The 18,715-nt window shown below is 63.1% G+C and overlaps 1 protein-coding gene across 11 annotated transcripts; it reads right to left on the bottom strand.

Moving 5' to 3' along the window:
* Positions 1–1,909: 1,909 nt before the first annotated feature.
* Positions 1,910–18,374, bottom strand: RASGRP2 (RAS guanyl releasing protein 2). Of its 11 annotated transcripts, none has more exons than XM_070077253.1 (17): positions 18,006–18,374; positions 15,404–15,546; positions 14,700–14,802; positions 14,165–14,227; positions 13,846–13,977; positions 13,096–13,246; positions 12,750–12,923; positions 12,523–12,639; positions 10,190–10,471; positions 9,350–9,427; positions 8,972–9,097; positions 8,614–8,729; positions 3,844–3,985; positions 3,576–3,612; positions 3,118–3,294; positions 2,259–2,323; positions 1,910–2,122 (listed from the first exon to the last, which is right to left on the bottom strand). In XM_070077253.1, the coding sequence occupies exons 2-16, from the start codon at positions 15,474–15,476 to the stop codon at positions 2,265–2,267; spliced, it is 1,830 nt and encodes a 609-aa protein (XP_069933354.1). In that variant the 5' UTR covers positions 15,477–15,546; positions 18,006–18,374; the 3' UTR covers positions 1,910–2,122; positions 2,259–2,264.
* Positions 18,375–18,715: the final 341 nt, after the last annotated feature.

Raw genomic sequence — 18,715 nt, 5'->3', positions numbered from 1 at the left:
TGCACTGAGGTGAGCATGGCTGTCTGCCCACCAGAAGGTCACCCCAGTCTGTGAAGGGGTGACTGGGGGGCCCAGGTTGCAGGGCTGAGGAAGGGGATCCCAGAGCCAGGTCCCCACTGACCTTGAAGAGACCCTCGGGCCATCCCCACAAAGGCCACTGGAGGAGCCAGAGAAGCAGAACTGCTGAGTCAGGGGCTGTGGCTCTGAAATTGCCTCTCTGACCCCCCAGGCCACTGCCCTGCCCATCCCCCTCTGCTCCTCCTCCCACAGCCCACACACACACTGTTCATCTATGCGCCAGGGCATCACTGGACAGACGGACAGGTACCGTGACTCACGGAGACCTGGTTCCTCAGACATGCCTGGGAGCAGAGGAAGCGTGAACACCTGCCTGCCAGCCCCACCCCCAGCTTGCCCATCAAGGGCAGGAAAGGTCAGCTGTAGCTGCTGCACCTTGCTGCCCCTCCCCCCACCCCCACGCAGCTGGGACCCACCACTTCCAGACACACACCCCCACACACACAGGGGCTCCCACCCATCGTGGACACTGGGGTGACGTGCTCAGCACCCGCCCTTCTCCCATGTGCACACGGAGAGAAAATGCAGGGGAGAGGGCAAGCACAGTGCTTGTGCACACACATGCACACAGCACACACGTGAAGCGCAGACACCAGACACACGCAACCACGGAAAGACGGGCACACGTCACATGGCAGGCAGGGCATGCCTGGACACACACACACACACACACACACACACACAGGGAAGAAGCCGGGCTGGGCTGGGGGGTGGCGGGGAGGGGAGCAGGGACAGAGGCAGTGAGGGAGGCAGCGGGGCGGGCAGTGCAGGAGCGAGAGAGCCGCTCTTCACAACACAATCGTCTGTTGTTATAGCAACTCAGCCCCCAAATCGTGAAACGGATATTACAGCCTCATGAGGGGGAGGGGCGGGAGGGGGCCGAGGACAGGAGGGGCCGAGCAGGGACAGGGCTGGGGGACCAAAAGGGGGCAAGGCTGCACCTGACACCTGATCGGGAGGGAGAAGGGCGCCACCCAAAACAAGGACCAGGAAGTGGGGTGCAGGCCGAGAGGACGTGAGGTGAGGCATCCCGGGGAGCCTTCTGGGGGGACCTAGGCCACTGACAGGTCTGCAGAATCCATGCTCCCACCCAGGACACTCCCACAGCCACTGCAGGACACCCCCGGCCTGGGGGGGCTGGGCACGTAGCCCCCAGTGGCAGGGCTGCTCTTCAACACCTTCAGGGAACTCCCAGACCCGCCCTCCCCACTCTGACCCCCAAAACCTCCCTGCTGCCTGCTCAGGAGGGAGGGGAGAGCGGGCTGCGCAGGGCGGGGCCGCCCGCCGGGGACTGCGAGCAGATCAGCAGATCGATCCGCACTTGCTCTGGAAGTCCCTGTCCTTCCGGCTGGCGGCAGTACCAGGCCAGGAGCAGCCCGGCCCCCACCCCGGGGCACGCAGGCCCCCGCAGGAGCCTATGGCCGCCCGAGTCCCTTCCTCCACGACCCGCTCTGGGACTGCCGTCTGCCTCCCAGGGTTCCGGCAGTGAGTGCCCGCCCCACCACTGAAAGTGTTCGGGCAAAGGCGGGAGGGCCACCTGTCAGCCAGTGACTCCCAGCTGTGGGCTGTAGGCTCCGGTTACACATGGCCACGCGCCCAGCAATTCTGGGGTGCAAAGGCATTGGTTTCCAGTGTTTAGATCCCCAGGTTTCTGGATTCCTCAAGATTCTAGACCATCTGCAAGATTCTTGTGTTCCAAAGGTCTCTGGCGCTAAGGTCCCCTCCCCCAAGATTCCAGACGCGTCCAATTCCTGATCTGAATCCCAAGATGGCAGTCCCTAGAAGTCCGGCCCCACCCCACCCCCAGGATTCTAGGCTCCGATGGGCCAGATTAATTACACGGGCCATTTTATTCCATCTGGAAAATACAAATATTCACAAGAGTCTGTACAATCTTAGGGACGCCAGCCCTGGCCCTGCCCTCAGTTGCATGCCACCCTCACACCCACCCCAGCCCCCGCCTCCTGCCCCAGCACCCCCAGGCCCCCTGCTCTGGTCCGAGTCTTTTCTCCAAGGCAGGAGTGAGTCCTTGATCCAGTCACAGCTGAGAAGGGAAAAACAGAAGTGGTAAGAAAGATGGCCACCCGCCAGGGCCCCCGGGGAGCACCCATCGCCCACAAACCGCCACGCCATCCCAGCCTGCAGCCGCCATCCCAGCCTGCAGCCGTCGGGGGACTCACCAGCTGTCACAAGTGGATGTCAAACACCCCGTCCTCCACCGCCTGCACCTCCTCCTCTCGTATCTCTGCGGGGGGGGGGCAGGGGTGGCTGTCGCAGAGCCTCCCCCCGACCCCCCCCCCCCGCCGCAGGGACCTGGGACCTGCTCATGGAAGACACCCGCCCCCTCCCGGAAGCAGACCCACCCGCCAAGAATCAATTCCCTTGAATGACCTAATGACCGACGTGTGAGGCTCCTTTTCCAAGTTTTCGTTTGGCTACGGCTTGTTTTTTTTTAAGCCCCAGATCTGCCAGCGCACTTTGCCTAACCGTCCATTTTGTGCGTACGTCACATCTCAGACCCCAGCGCTCTCGGAAGGCTCAGTGCAAATGGTTTCCCTCTTCTATTTCTGAGGCCTATGCCCTGTGGCCGCCTCTATTTTTGAGGACAGTTGTGGTCAACTGCCTCGCCCCAGTGGAACACAGCCGTGCAGACCGTCCTCGGCAGAGTCGTCTGGTGAGCTGTCATTCAGCAAACCCGTCGGAAGCCACCAGGGACCCCAGGAAGGCGAGCAGGGCAAACGTAGGCTCACGGCTCCCGGAGCCCCCATCCCTCGTCAGGCCCTCTGGCAAAATGAGCGTGCGGCTGGAATCGCGCAGTCTCCCGCTTTGCATTTCTTTATAAAGTGGGGTCTCCTCCTCCCCAGCCTCGATGGTCAAGGGCCCCACAGCACCTCTGGTACCTGACCCGTCCTCAGCACCCCACCAAACAACAGAACGGCAGGCTCTGGGTGGTCCCCGGCCCGGATAAGTTCCTACTCTGCCCCCGCGGCCCTGCCCCCTCCCCCCACAAGCCAGTACAGGATGGGGGCTCCCTCTTACCTGGAGGCCGGGAACCTCGCCTGCCCGGCCGGGGCAGGGAGAAGCTGAAGGCGCGGTGGTGGCTGTGTGTGGGAGAGGGGGAGGCCGCGGGCCCCTCCAGACTCACACTCTGGGCCCTGCGCCGGCACTCCACCGACAGGCGGTCCTTGCACTGCTTGTGGCAATTCACGCCGCAGGCTGTGAGGGGCCGGGGCGCTGGTCAGAACCCGCAGGCCTGTGCGGCTCCCTAGGTTCCCTGCCGCCCCACCAAAATAAAAGCCTCTTTCCAGCGTGCTGTCTTCATCCTCACTGTCTGTCTGTCCTCTCCGAGGCTTTCTGCCCCTAGCCAGCTGCCTCACCAAAATAAACTCCCCTCCCATTAATTGGCCTCCGTCTCCGTTCCAAGTGGATACTTCCTGGCCAGCCGCCCCACCAAGATCAGAATCCCGGCCCCAGACCCCCGGGCCAGCCGTGCTCACCTCTGCATTTCAGGCCCTGCTTGTAGATACCAAGGATCTGCAACAGAGGAGGGGGCCGTGCTGGTGAGGGTGGGAGGGGCTTAGAGGTGATGGCTCCACCTCCTCTTCCTCTGGACAGCGGGGGTTGGAGCCTAAGAACCCACCTCTGGGGGGGGGGGGCAGAGGGCAAGAGAGGAGGGGCAGGTGGAGTTAATAAGAGGCGCGCTGCGGAGCCGGCTCCGGCAGGGGCGGGGCCAGGCCTGGAGAGGGGCGGCGTGGGGGGGCTCACCAGGGTTTTGCAGTGGCGGCAGGCGACTGGGCGCAAGGAGTTGCTTTCCTGGAAGCTGTGCACGAAGCCCATGCGGCCGCCCAGCACGGAGCTGGAGCGCAGGAAGTAGGAGACCATCTCCTCCCTGCTGATGCAGCCGTCCCTGCGGGGCGGGGGGAGCCTCAGCTCCGACGCGCCCCGGGACCACCGACCCACGGGGAGACGCCCTCCCGACAGAACGGTCCTCGCGACCTCTGGCCTGGGGCCCTGGCGCAGGGAAGAGGCGCACCAGGCTGGGAGTCCGGGGGACGAAGCAGCGGCCACTAGCAGCTGTGTGCTGGGTGCCTGCCTGCCCGCCCATTCCACAGTGAAAAGCCCGGGGGACCACCAGGCTGGGGTCCCCAAGGTGTGTTCCGCACAGGCCAGTCGGAGCCCTCAGGGTTGGCAGCTCGCTAAGGGGCTGAGATGCAGGAAAGCCGCGCCCAGCTCCCTCTCGCTTAACCCTGCCAGAAAGACACCCCTAAACCAGGGTCCCCCCCTCCCCCAGGGCTTGGCGCTGGGCCCCTTTTCCTGCCTGTTAGAGTGTTCCGAGGACAGAAGGAGCACGTGTCCTGGACAGGGACCCCAGTTCAAATCCCAGCTCCACTTCCCAGCCACGTGACCTGGGTTGGCACATCGCCTTATACCCTGGTTCCCTCACCTAGGATTCCTCACAGAGATCGAGTGAGTGGACGCGCCTGGAGCCCTGACAGCGTGTCCATGCGGGTGCCGCGTCCCTGGCCACCAGGGGTCACTCCCATCCGGCCAGCCCGTATTTGCAACCCCCACCCACTGCACTTGGAAGTTCCTGGGTGGTCCAGGTTGATCCTTCAAACCAGCCGGGCACAGGGGTAACTGTCCCCTTAGGAAAAAATAGAAACTAGATTGCTAACTCTCAAGGAACTGAGAACACTCAAAACAGAATTATAAAAGTGTCTGGGAAAAGGGAATAAGTTCATAACCTTAAGAGGCTGAGGGTCTTTCTACATAAAACACAAATCCAAGAAGCGAAAAGGAAAAGACTGACATATCGAACACACAGAATTTTCAAAACTTTATGTGAAAAAAGACAACATAAATGACACACAGGGAGAAAATATTTGCAAACACATTCAACAGCAAAGGGTTAATATATATCCATTAACAGAGATTCGAAAAATCAATGAGAAAAAGACCAACACATCGAGTAGAATAATGGACGAAGAATATGAACAGGCAATTAACGGAAGAAATATAAGTGGCCGATAAATATGTGAAAAAGATACCCTACCCCCATTAGTATTAAAGAAATGCAAATTTAACCAAGACACCATTTGCCAACGAGACTGGCAAAATTGTAAAGCTTATTATAGCATCCACTTTTGGCAAGGAAATTGGGAAACAGGCACTTGTACGCTGCTGCTGGGGGTGCAAACTGGTGCAACCTCATCTGAGGTCAGTCTGGCAGCCTCTCTCCTAATTTAGAATGTGCATATCTTTTGATCCAATTATCCCACTTCTAGGAATTTCTCCTACAGAAGTACTGGCCTGAGTGCGCGAGTACAAGGAGGTTCACAGCGGTACGGAGAGGAAAAATAGGAAAGAAAGGAGCCGTCTCTGTGCCCATCAGCAGGAGGATGCGTAGGTAAATGACGGGCCAGCCACACGCTAGAATACTCTGCAGATGTTCTACAGCCTGGTCTAGATGACTCCACATGGAAAGATGTCCATGACAAAGGGTGTAGTGGAAAACAAACAAAAAAAATGCAAAATGCAAAAAAAAAAAAAAAGCAAAGTGAGCAGTTCCATCAAACAGTGATTTAAAAAAAAAGAAAAACAAGCAGAGACCACAATGCTACAAATACCTAATGCTGGTTAAAAATATACCAAAAAGCATATGCAATGCATAGGTGGTTTTGCGAGAAGGAAAGGGACAGCCCCGAGTTCCAGAAACAGAGAGGAAGCTTCCGGGGGAAGCAGTGAGCCCAGTGAGCTCGTGCTGGTCCGGGAGGGGTTGAGGGGCTTCCTCCCGGAGGAAGGCAGCTGCTGGGGGCTGGAGGCCAGGCCTGGGGCCTGTGTCAGGTGGAGAGCTGAGACCCCTGTCTGGGAACACCTGCGGCCCCTCCCGCCCAGGGAGCTGACCTCAAACTCCTCTCTGCCTCTGCCTCAACTCTGGGAGCAGAAATGAAGAAACTAGACTAAAGCCACAGGCGGAGCAGCATCTGTCCTGTCACCAGGGTCGTCCACGGAGCAGACGCCAAGCAAGCAACATCTCTATCAGTCTGCAGACGCCTGAGGGAAAAAAGCCGGGAAGGGCCCATCTACGGCCGAAGCGCTGCCTCTGATCCTGCATTAATCCTGGGAGCCCTGGGCCGGCGCTGTGGTGCAGAGGGATAAGCCCCCTGCGACATCAGCGTCCCACACGGGCGCTGGATCTAATCCCAGCTGCTCCACTCCAATCCAGCTCCCTGCTATTGTGCCTGGCAAAGCAGTGGAAGATGGCCCAAGTCCGTGCAGCCCTGCCACCCACGTGGGAGACCCGGATGAAGCTGCTGGCTGGCTGTTCTTACCGCTTGGGAAGTGATCAGCAGAAGGAAGATCTCTCTCTCCCTCTCTCTCTCTCTCTCTCTCTCTTTCCCTCTCTATCTGTAACTCTGCCTTTCAAATAAATAAGTAAATGAATCTTAATAATAATAAAAGGCTGGCGCCGCGGCTCACTAGGCTAATCCTCCGTCTGCGGCGCTGGCACACCGGGTTCTAGTCCCGGTTGGGGCGCCAGATTCTGTCCCGGTTGCCCCTCTTCCAGGCCAGCTCTCTGCTGTGGCCCGGGAGTGCAGTGGAGGATGGCCCAGGTGCTTGGGCCCTGCACCCCATGGGAGACCAGGAGAAGCACCTGGCTCCTGGCTTCAGATCAGCGCGGTGCGCCGGCCACAGCGGCCATTGGAGGGTGAACCAATGGTAAAGGAAGACCTTTCTCTCTGTCTCTCTCTCACTCTCACTGTCCACTCTGCCTGTCAAAAAATAAAAAATAAATAAATAAAAAATAATAATAAAAACAAAATCCAGGGCCAGCGCTGTGGCATAGCCAGTAAAGCTGCCGCCTGCAGTACCGGCATCCCATATGAGCGCCAGTTCATGTCTCAGCTACTCCACTTCCAATCCAGCTCCTTGCTAATGCGCCTGGGAGAAGCAGCAGAAAATGACCCAAGTGCTTGGGCGCCTGCACCCACGTGGGAGACTTGAAGAAGCTCCTGGCTCCTGGCTTCAGCCTGGCCCGGCCCTGGCCATTGCAGCCGTGTTTGGGAGTGAACTAGCGGATGGAAGATCTCTCTTTCTCTCTGTCTCTCCTTCTCTCTCTGTAATTCTTTCAAATAAAATAAATAAATGTTTAAAAAAAAATCCTGGGGAAAGAGGGAAAGAACTTCCTTTTCTTATTTTCTTTTGCTTCTTTTTTTCATTTCTTTAAATACTTTGTACAGGCCGGCGCCGCAGCTCACTTGGCTAATCCTCCGCCTGTGGTGCCAGCACCCTGGGTTCTAGCCCCGTTTGGGGCGCCAGATTCTGTCCCAGTTGCCCCTCTTCCAGTCCAGCTCTCTGCTGTGGCCCGGGAGGGCAGTGGAGGATGGCCCAGGTGCTTGGGCCCTGCACCCCATGGGAGACCAGGAGAAGCACCTGGCTCCTGGCTTCGGATTGGCGCAGCGCGCCGGCCGTAGTGGCCATTGCGGGGTGAACCAACAGAAGGAAGATCTTTCTCTCTGTCTCTCTCTCTCACTGTCTAACTCTGCTTGTCAAAAAAAAAAATACTTTGTACACTATAAACTTATTATTTTGCCATTTTTTGGTGGAAATTTTTAAAAAGCATGTTTTTGACATTCAGGTAATGTTTTAAAAATTCATCAACCCAGGACGGATTATAAGTCTTGATTGAGGTTTTGTCTGCTCAGCAGAAACAGGGCACGGAGGGCGGTGGCAGGGGGCATCGTGTTTAACCTACGTCCAAGAACCAGCTGTTTTTCCAAACTGTCAGCATGGGAACTGTTGATAAGCAAGTGGGTGCTGCTAATTCCAGGCCTTTATATCTTCATTAAAACCGGCTGCCCACTCCTTCTGCCAGCTGTGAGCCTCACCAACACAGCAGCATGCATGCCACAGCCTCCCCAAGATTCAAGGGGAGCCTCTCCGGTCCTCCACCCTATCCGTCTGGCGGGCGAGCTAATTCAAAGTCTCCCCCCACCCAACATAATCAGATCCCTGGGGTCTGCAGCACCCTGTAAGGAAGTACTAGTTCAAGTCCCGGCTGCTCCACTTCCGGTGCAGCTCCCGCCAATGCGCCTGGAAAAGCAGCGGAGGACGGCCCAAGCGCTCCTGCCCCTGCCCCACGTGGGAGACCCGGATGGAGCTCCAGGCTCCTGGCCTCGGCCTGGCCCAGCCCCGACTGCTGCGGCCGTTTGGGGAGTGAACCAGCGGGTGAAGATCTCTCTGTGTCTCCCCCTCTCCCTCTCTCTCTGTTGCTCTGCCTTGCAAATAGACAAGTAAATCATTAAAAACAGTACCGCTCAGGGCCCTCCCCACAGTAGGAGCGTCCCCCCACAGTAGGAGCGTCCCCCCACAGTAGCAGCGTCCCCCCACAGGTAGGAGCATCCTCCCCACAGAAGGAGCGTCCCCGGCCAGGCGAGGTTGTCTGGCTTGACGGCCTCGACTTGCACCAGGTGAACAGAGCCTGAGGGAAGCACGCCGGGCGCCTGCCCCCCCTCGGGCCCCAGCCCTCCTCACTGGTTCTGGTCGAGGTCCCCAAAGGCGCTGAGGTAAGGGAAATTTCCACGGATGATCTGGAACTCTTCCTGCGAGATATGGCCGTCGCCGTCAACATCAAAGTTCCGGAACACAGACTGGGGTCCACGGGGCCAGGGCAGGGCAGAACGAAAGAACAGGCACTCTCAATGCACCAGGGCGTCTCCGAGGGCGTCCCCCGCCCCAGCCCCAGTCGCAGCAGGCACCTTGGGCCAGACAGCCAACCTGCGCCTCCTGGGGCCTGAGCACTGGCCCCTGGACACAGCACTAGCGCCGGCTCTGGCACCAGCACACTTAGCCCCCCGCCCCCACCGTGGCTCGGGCTCCCAGCGAGTCTCACCTCCACCATCTTCTCAATGTGTTCCACCACCAGGGCCTGGTCCAGCTTGGGCTTAGCAGCGGAGGTCCACGGCTCCAGGAGCACAGCGGGCCGTGGAGGCGGCGTGCAACTGGTGGGGCTGGTTGGCTGCGGAGAAGGTCAGGACTGAGCTGGGGCCAGAGGGGGGAGCCCGGAGGAACAGAGAGGGGGATCCCCTGGCAGGGGGTAGACGCACACAGACAGGGCGGTCCCCTGAGGGGAGCAGACGCACACCCAAGGCCACTGCCCCCACCCTAGGACTCCCGGCAAGTGAGGTGGCTTCGAAGAATTTCTCCTGTCCCCACAGCCTGGGACTCGGGTGCGGCCGAGCGAAGAGGCAGGAGGGAGTGCGTCTCTCACCGAAGACTTGGAGCGCGGCTCCCGCTGCAGGGACAGCTGGTACAGCTCATCCTCCGTCTGATACTGATCCAGAGACACCTGGGACACACGGCTTCGCTCACATCCCCTGGCCCTGCTGCGGCCAGGAGCCCCCAGCTCAGTCCTGGGCCCAGGCCAGGAACCAGACTCAGTGCAAAGCCCAGCTTCGAACACAGCCGGACAACCGCAGGCCAGCCTCGCATGCGCGCACACACACACACACACACACACGCGCGCGACCACAGCCTGGCCCCACACCCTGAACACCACACACTGCCAAGATGCCAGCCGCGACGCCAAGTCAGAACCCAGCTTCCAGCTCGGAGACTCATCCAAAATGCAGCTCAGATTTCAAGAGCTGAAGCCACCAAGAATCCACCCTGAACCCGCCAGCCCAAGCTCCCACCAGTCCCACATCTAGAATGTTCTCAAGCTCAGACCTAGAACCCAGCCCCCACCCCAGATTTCAAGACTGAGTACAAGACCAAGCCCACGACCCTGCTCGGGGGCCAGGACCCTGTGGAGAAACCACTGCTGCACACGAATCCAGTTTGTCCCCAACTTTGAATGCAGCCCCCCCGCCAAGCAGTCAGCCCAGGACCCAGACCCAGCCTCAACCCTGGCCCTAAGTGCACCAGCCAACCTTGGGATCAGACCTCAGCCCACAGCCTCGACCAGAGCCTGGGACCAGCTCAGAGTACACTCCAAGCCCTGAGCCCAGGCTGCGTCTCGGTCCCATGACCAGAACCCAGCGCCCAAGGCCCTGCCCACAGCCAGGACCAGCTGTGGCTGTCCCGCAGCTCCTCTGCCCAGGCCGCTCACCGTGAGCAGGCTCAGCAGGTCGGGGTTGGCTTGCACGGGTGGCCGCAGGCTGGTCACCATGGCCAGCTCCTCCAGGATACTGAACAGCTGCTTCATCTTGGCCCCGTTGAGCCGTGTCCGCGCGGGGTCCAGCCAGTCGGGCAGTGCCAGCTGCAGGGCCACCAGGTCCTTGAGGTGCACACCCAGGATGGGGAAGCGGAAGCCCACGCAGGCTGCCAGACGCCGCCGGTAGTTGCCATAGTTGCCTGTGGCCGTCACTAATTCGGTCAGCCCTTCCCAGAGCTGGGGGCAGAGGACAAGGGTCACGCGTGCGCATGCGTGGGCATCGACGCACCGTTCAACCGTCCTCCCGCCTCAGCCCCGGCAACGTGGGAGCAGAGGCGGAATGAGGGTCAGAGACAGGGGAACAATCCCCCCGCTCCGCACTGGCTCCACAGGCCCTGGAGGTCAGAGTTCACAGGTCGTGAACTCAAGGCAGCACCCACTGCCAAATACCACAGTTTTACAGCGGGCCCAGGCACAGGCTAGCGTCCACACTGACAGATGAGCAAGGAGCATCCCAGGGTCCAACACAACAGATGCACCAACGGGGTGGGCTCCACAACGGGGTATCACGCAACACTGAGAAGGAACGAACCCCGGCTCCGCCCAGCAGGACACAAAGAATCTTCAGAACCAGTGGAAGGGAGGACGCAGGACAACAGAGTAACACACAGGAGGCGCTGCAGAAGGCTTGTGGGAAACGGCTTGAAAAATAAGTCGAGGGGCCGGCACTGTGGCGCAGCGGGTAGAGCCGCCGCCTGCTGTGCCCGCATCCCATATGGGCACCGGTTCTAGTCCCGGCTGCTCCACTTCCGATCCAGCTCTCTGCTGATGGCCTTGGAAAGCAGTGGAAGATGGCCCAAGTGCTGGGGCCCCTGCACCCATAAGAAGCTCCTGGCTCCTGGCTTTGGATCGGTGCAACTCCGGCCATTGCAGCCATTTGGGGAGTGAACCAGCAAATGGAAGACCTCTCTCTCTCTCTCTCTCTCTCTCTCTCTCTCTCTCTGCCTCTCTGTAACTCTGCCTTTCAAATAAATAAATAAATAAATCTTTTTTTTTTTTAAAGTAAGTTGGGGGGTTGGTGTTGTGACACAGAGGGTTAGGCTGCAGCCTGCCACGCAGGCCCCCTCCATCAGAGGGCTTGTTCCAGCCCCAGCTGCTCCACTTCCAACCCAGCGCCCTGCTAACGCACCCGGGAATGCAGAAGACAGCCCAGGTGCTTAGGCTCCTGCCACCTGGGTAGGAGACCAAGATGGAGTTCTTGGCTCCTGGCTTTGGCTTGGCCCAGCCCTGGCTGTTGGAGGTATTTGGGGAGTGAACCAGTGGGTGAAAGATCTCTCTCTCTGTCTCTCTCTCTCTCTCCCTCTCTTCCTCCCTCTTTATTGCTCTGCCTTTCAAATAAATGAATCTTTCTTAAAAAAAAAAAAAGTTGATTTTGGCATAAAAAAATTTGAAATCCATGCACAGTTTTTTCATAACATGTTCAGTCCATAAATTTTTGAAGACCTCTCGTACGCATGGACGTCAACATTTTTGCACCAAAATCAACTTTTTATGTTTTAATTTCCTTGAGAAGCAGAGAGACAGAAAATAAAGGCCCCTGCACTGGTTCTCTCCCCATCATGCCCCTGGGCTGGGCCAGGCCTGAGTCAGGAGCCAGGAACTCAGTTTGGGTATCCCATCCCCCCCAAGGGAGCCACCCCCTGCCATCTCCCAGGGTCTGGAGCTGGGATTCAAATCCAGGCGCCCCAACCTGGGAGGCAGGTGCCCCAAGAAGTGTCCTAACTGCTGCCCCAGGTAACTCCTCTGCTCAGTCCATGCACCCGTTGAAATTCCCTCGTATTACCCCATGCGAGAAAACACTAAAAGAAAAAAAGCACAAGCTTTGGGGTCGGACAGGACTGAGGGTCCCCACTCCGCCCCTTTCATTGTGTGGCCCAGGAAAAGCATTAAGGCCCCCTGAGCTTCAGTTTCCAGGACAGCACCCTGTGCGGCTAGGGGCCTACTCCGCCCCTCCAGGACAGCACCCCCATGCTGCTGGGGGCCCACCTCGCCCCGCCCCTCCAGGACAGCACCCCCAAGCTGCTGGGAGCCGCCCTGCCCCCACCCCCGCCCCCGCCGCTCCAGGACAGCACCCCCATGCTGCTGGGAGCCGCCCTGCCCCCGCCCCCGCCCCTCCAGGACAGCACCCCCATGCTGCTGGGAACCGCCCTGCCCCCGCCCCGGCCCTCCAGGACAGCACGCCAAGCAGCTGGGGCCGCCCCTCCCCCACCCCTCCCCCGCCCAGGCACCTTGATGGTGTCGGCGCTGAGGTGGCTGTGGGTCTCCTTGAGCCGCGAGATGGAGCTGTGGCTCAGGCCCCCGACCACGGCCATCAGCGTGTTGAAGTTCTGCAGCTGCAGCAGCTTCTGCGGACGGGGACAGAGGCAAGGAGTCACCTCCAGGCCCAGCACTCAGCCCGGCCCGGCCGTCCTGGCCAGCCGGCAGGGCGGAGTAGGGCTGGGGGCGGGACAGGCACCTCTGCCACGTGGACGAAGTGCGTGATGACCAGGGCCCGCTGGGGCGCGGTGGGCTTGCCGAGGACCATGAGCTGCACCCACTGGGAGACGCTGTTGAAGAGGGCGATGAATCTCTCCAGCACGGGGTTGTCCACGGTGCAGCCGTGAGTCACGAAGCTGTGGTAGTCCTGGAACTGCGGGCGGCGGGCGTGGCCTCAGCGCCCACCCCGCCAACGGCCACGCCTCACCTTCCAGCTGTCCCTCAGTGGTCACACTGATACCCGCAACTCACCCACGCGTGCCCCAGGGACCCTCCCCCTCCCGGGCCGCCCACGCCCAGCCCATGCCCGAGCCCGCGGGCCACACCAGGATCTTGCAGAAGGAGCGGTACTCCAGGTAGGTGAGGTGTTCCGCCAGCTCCAGGGGCTCCAGGTGGTCGAACAGCAGCGACATCTTGCGCTTTTTCTGTCCCACCGGGTTCCGCTGGGTCACCTGCCGCTTCCACTTGTAGGTGGGGCTGGGGGGGGCAGGAGTAGGGAGCCCTTTGCTGGAGACGCCCCATGCCTGGAGGCCCCCACACTCACACAGACATGCCACTCAAGCTGTGTGAGCCACTGCCGTAGACTCCGATGGCCCCGTCCCTATCTTCCCCCTGGTCATACACTCAACACACGCTTGTGCCCAATGTGCTCTGTGCCAGGCGCTGGAAACACAGAGCTGCGGAGCTCACAGACACAGGACACGCGTGCCAGGGGCCACGGAGAGAACGGGGCGGGGGGGCCAGGCAGCCTCACACCTGGGCTGCGTCGAGGTGACCCGGAGAGGCTAGCAAGGGGAACGGAGGGCAGGGGCTCAGACAACGGGCTGGGGGGCCCGTGGTGTCGCCGCGGTTACCGGGTGCCTGGGATGGGCACTGGGCTGTGGGCCAGGAAGCAAGGCCAAGCCAGCCTGAGCCACCAAAGGCCTTAATGGCCAGGCGGGGTGTTCTGAAGGCAACAGGGAGCCACGGAAGGTTTCTTAAACAAGAGAGTGACGGGACCCTCACTCATTCGAATCAACATTTATTAGGTGCCACGGGCCGCGCGCCCGCCCTGCCCGCCGAGCTGCCCCACGCACACGCTGTCGATGTCAATGAGGTTGCTGTGCCGTCGGTTCCCTTCTTGGTCCAGGAGAGCCTTCAGCTCTTTAATCTGCTCGGCCAGCTCCGGGTTCAAGTCGAACTCCGCCGGGAACGCGGAGATCCAGTACCTGGCAGAGGGGCAGGGTCACCCTCAGTGACCCTCAGCCCGCACCACCGCCAACCCCATCTAAATCAGAGCCCAGGACCCCAAACAGGACCAAGGGAGCCGGAGCCGGAACCCAGGTGAGCCCTCCCTCCACGCCCGCATCAGGGCAGGGGCCCAGGCGGGGGACCGGCCCCAGAGGGCAGACTCACCTGACCAGGTGGCAGGTTTTCACCTGCAGGGAACTGGAGTTGTCCTTCCGGGACTGTTGGTAGGTGAAGCAGAGTTAAGGAAGACAGAGATGGAGCCTAGCTCTAGACAGGGATTCAGGCGCGGGGGCGGAGCTCAGAGGGAGGCTGGGGGCGGGGCCTGCGTCCTGGGAGACCCTCTGGGGGCGGGGCCTGGACTCTGGCCTGGGACGGAAGTTCTGAAAAGGGATTAAGGAAGGCACCGCCGGGGTCCAGGGAGGCTGCTGGGGGGGTGGTAAGGGGGAAGCAGGTAGCAATGGGAGGAGGCCGAAGGCAGGACCCGCACCCTGGGAGGCCAGCCAGAGCGGGGGTCCAGGCCGGGCGCAGGGTCGGGTTCGGGACTCCCGCGAGGCGGAGGGCAGCGCCTAGGCGGGGGCGACAGCCTGGGGGCGGGGCCTGAGTCCCGAGAGGAGGGGAGGGGGAGCCCAGGCTCGACCCACGCCGGGCCGAGCCGGGGCGCTGCGGGGCAGCGGGGCCCCTGCGGGCCCACCAAGGATATATGTGGAGCAGTTTGGCCGCCAGCTGAGAGGAGGGGATGTACCAGGGATGCATCATAAGGAACATGCGCACCAGCTGCGGGTCCCGCACCTTCCCGGAGTCGTCTAGCGCGGAAGGTCCAAGGGAAGCGCGCTGACCCGCGGCCCAGCAGCTGGCCCGCGGCGCGCCCCCTCCCGGCCCCGCCCACCTCCTGCTTTCCCCCGGACCCCAAACCAGCAGGCCAATTAGCAAGGAAAGGTGGAGCGGGGGCGGGATAAGGCAGGGTCCGAGGAGCTGGACGAGCGGCGCGTCGTCCGAGGGGAACCAGCTGGGGCGGAAGGAGCCTGGGTTCCCCGGGGTCAGGAATCCAGAGGTCACTTCCTGAGTACTGGGGAAGGGGCACCCCCTTCACCAGATAAGCCGCCCCCCCACCCCCATCAGCCGGAAACAGCTCCCAGGCCGGAGACGGCGAGTTCCTCCGGATCCCCGGGGAGACAGATAACGCCCCTCGCGTGTTGGAGGGTGGGACCCGGCGCTGCCTCCCCGCCGGCTGCGAAGGCTGGGGAAGGGGCTGCAGCAGCCCGTGCGCCTCTCTACCCTGTGATGAGGAGGGGGCTCTCCTTGGAGAGGCTGCAGGATGCGGAGCTGGGGGGGGGGGGCGCCGGGCCAGGGGTCCACCCTGGGAGGCAGGGGCCCGGGTTCCGTGTGCCCTCCTGCGCCACTCACCAAAGGCTTCGATGCAGCCGCGGAGCAGCTCCTCCACCGTGCAGCCCTTGTCCAGGTCCAGGGTGCACGCCATGGTCGCCGGCGCCCGCGGGCTAGGCCCAGGCTGCTCTCTGGGAGGCTCCCGAGGGACTCAGACCCGACCCCTGTCCCGAGAGAGGCAGAGCGGGAGTCTGCGGAGGCGCGGGCCGGGGCAGCGGTGCTGCGGGCGGGGATGGGACGGGGCGGGGCGGGGCGGGCACGCCCCCTGCTGGGCAGGGGCGGAGTTGTCCGCTGCGGCCACTCCCGGGGTTAAACGGTCTGGCCTGGGATGGTGCAACCCTTTAGTTGGGAAACGGACCTCCGAGAGGCTTCCGGCCCACCCTCGGAGTCACGGGAGGGCTGAGGCTCCACGAGCCGGGACTGCAGGGGCGGGGTGCGCCCGGGTCCCCCGCAGGCCGCTCTCCTGGCGCCGCTCCCCGGAGGCACCTGCAGCAGCACCCCGCAGCTCCGCTCGCGCCCCTCCCGCTCCCCTCCCTCCGCAGCCTCCCTTCCCCCGCAGGGTTATTTTGGGAACCCAGAGCCTGAGGGGACCTCGGAGGAATTTCTCCCCGAGATGGGAGGGGGGAGGAGGGAACCCAGGCGTCCTGCCCGCATCTCTCCCTCCAGGGCGCCTAGGGAGGGGAGGCGGGGCTGCGGCGGCCCCCAGGGGCCTGCCGCTGGCGAAGCGGGCTGGAGTGGCGGGGAACATTCCTGGGGCGGGGGTGGGGGCGGGGAGCCCTTTTCGGCCGGAGGCGTCAGCGGGAGGCCTGAGCCTGGGAACCGCGCGCTCCCGAGCCACCTCCGAGAAGGCCCCAGGGGGTCCGGGCTCGGCCTCTCCGCACACCATCCTCCTCCCTAGCCCGGCTCGGGACCCGGGTCCCTGACCCTGCACATGGGAACCGTGAGCGCACACGGAGTAGGGTGCCCAGAAGGGGGCGCCAGCACGCGGGGGAGGGGAGTGGCCACACCGGCAGCCACTCCGGTGACTGCGGGGGGTCCTACGCACTCCTGCAGGGACAGACCCTCCGTAGTCACCAGAGACTGGGGACCTACGCTGGGGTGCAACAAGGCCCCTCTCGCCCACGCCTGGGCCGCGGGCACTCGCCTCCTGTGGGCCGTCTCGCGCACACAATGGCACCCAAGCCCGTGCACACCTGCGTGGAGGACGCCCCGGCGCACAACCCCAGATCATCCCCCACTCCGCGCGCGAGGTCGCCTCCCGAGCAGGGCCCACCTCGACTCCCGCAGCACTAGCGCTCTGACACCCGCACACGTGCGCACACAGCCGAGGCAGTGCGTCTCAGCGTGCACACTCCCCCCGCACATGCACACACCCCCGTCAGCGCGCACACGCCCATCCCGCGCCCCCCAGCCGTCCGCGGTCCAGGGCCCGCCCTGCGGCCCCGTGCACTGACTCCCCTCACTCCCAGACCTGGCAGAGCCTAACCCCACCGAAGGGTGCCCGCCCCCACACGCACTGCCCCCCGCGGGGGGCTTGGGAGCTCCACCGTGGAGTTGGTCATGCGGACTTTTCCTGGGAGCCACGCAGAGCCCCGCCCTCCTGGTTCCTCTGCTGCCTTGCTGTGTGACCTTGAGAATCACTTGGCCTCTCCGAGTCTCTGTTTTCTCATCTGTCCAATGGGGGCTCGCGGGGGAAACGCGGCCGGGAGGGGCCCGGTGCGCCGCGGGGTCCCCATCCCGCCGGTGGTCCAGCACGCCTCGGTTCTCGAAGCAGCGCCCTCCTACCCGCGAGCGGAGCCGCATAATCCCCACCCACCCGCAGCCCCGGGCCCTGCAGGACCGTCCTGGGGGCATCCCGGGGGCCGCGCCCTCCTTGGCCCAGCGCCCTGCCCGCGCTCGCTCGCTCACTCACTCTTGGGACCCACCGCAAGGAGCCCGCACCCGGCCCTGCCGGCGCCAGCTCGGTGCACTCCCGCCCGCCGGCCTCGCTGCGGCTGCGGCTCCCGCCCGCTCTCCGCGCCACGGCCCCGCGCCCCGCCCCCGCGCCGCCGCCGCCCCCTCCCCTCCCCTCCCGCCCCTGCGCCGGGCTCCGCAGCGCGGGCTGCGCCTCCCCCACCGGGGGCTCCCTCTGCCCCGCACGCGGAGGTCCCTGCGGCAGCTTAACCCCTCCCCTGCCGCGCCGCCCCGGACGCCGAGGCGGCGGGCGGGGGGCTGCGCCACGGCGGTGCGGAGGGTGGGTGGGCGAAGGCCGGGCTGCGCTGGACGCGGAGGGGGGAAACTAATCTAAGGGCTCTCTGCCTTCAACCCTGGGCGCCCCTCTGCCCCCCCCCAAAACCCGCCTGGGTGTCGGGGGAGGAAACCGGGAGGGGCAGGAAGCGGACTGCGGTGGGGAAGGGGCGCCCCGCCCAGCCCCCGGCCCGGGTTCCTGTTTTCGAGACAAACCGTTCCCACGGGGCTAACCCGTCCCCGGGCCGGGCGTCTTCCTGCGGGCGGCGGGCGGCACGGGCCTGGTGCAGGTCTCGGGCGTGGGGGCAGCGGGTCCTTGGGTGGGGGGGAGGGGCTAGGGCAAGATGGGAGCGTTTTGGGCAGAGGAGTCGGGCAGGCAGGCTCAAAATGCGGCTACCTGGTGTCTGGGGGCGGGCCCCCGGAAGCCTGGCTCCCCACAGGGCTGGGGAAGGGGCAACAGCGGGCGGCGGAGAATGGAGGCCTGGACCCCGGCGGGGAAGAACTTGGGAGGGGCTGCGGCAGGCGGTTGGGGTCCCCGTAACAGCTTCCGGCCTTTTGGGTTCAAGCACACTCACTGTGAAACCACCGGCCCCAAACCTCCCTGCCGGGGCTCGCCCCTCCCCTGCACCTCCAGGTTGCTAACGTGAGACCTAGAAGCGCGCTCTTTCTGGTTTTCAGTTTCCCCATAGCGAGGGAGGGTGACGCCGGCCCGGCCTCGGCGATCCGTGACTGTCCCCCGCCCTAACACTCGCCCCGGCTTTGGGTGCAGCCCAGCCACCTGCTGAGAGACCCTTAAACGCCGCAGTGGGGCGGGGCTGGGGGCGGAGCCGAGAAGACGCCAAGCCTCCCCCAGGTTCCACCCCCCCTGGGTCCCGCCCCCGGGAGCGCGGATCCTCAGTAGTCCCGGAGGCCTCAACGCCAAGTCCAGGCTCCCGGCTCCGGTGGGCCCCACCCAGCCAAACGCCCCGCCCCCAGCCAGCCGGGCTGGCCGCTGACCTAGTATGGACACAGCACTCAGAGGAGAGGCGTGGAGGGTGGCGCCGATGGAAGGGGCTGGAGAGACCCGGGCCCCGCCCCCTCTCCTCTCCCTCCCACCCAGGGGATACA

The sequence above is a fragment of the Oryctolagus cuniculus genome, chromosome 1 (assembly GCF_964237555.1).
Source record: "Oryctolagus cuniculus chromosome 1, mOryCun1.1, whole genome shotgun sequence".
In the NCBI taxonomy this organism is placed as follows: domain Eukaryota; kingdom Metazoa; phylum Chordata; class Mammalia; order Lagomorpha; family Leporidae; genus Oryctolagus; species Oryctolagus cuniculus.
Note: the sequence above shows the minus strand (reverse complement) of the source record. Positions and strands in the feature narration are given on the sequence as shown.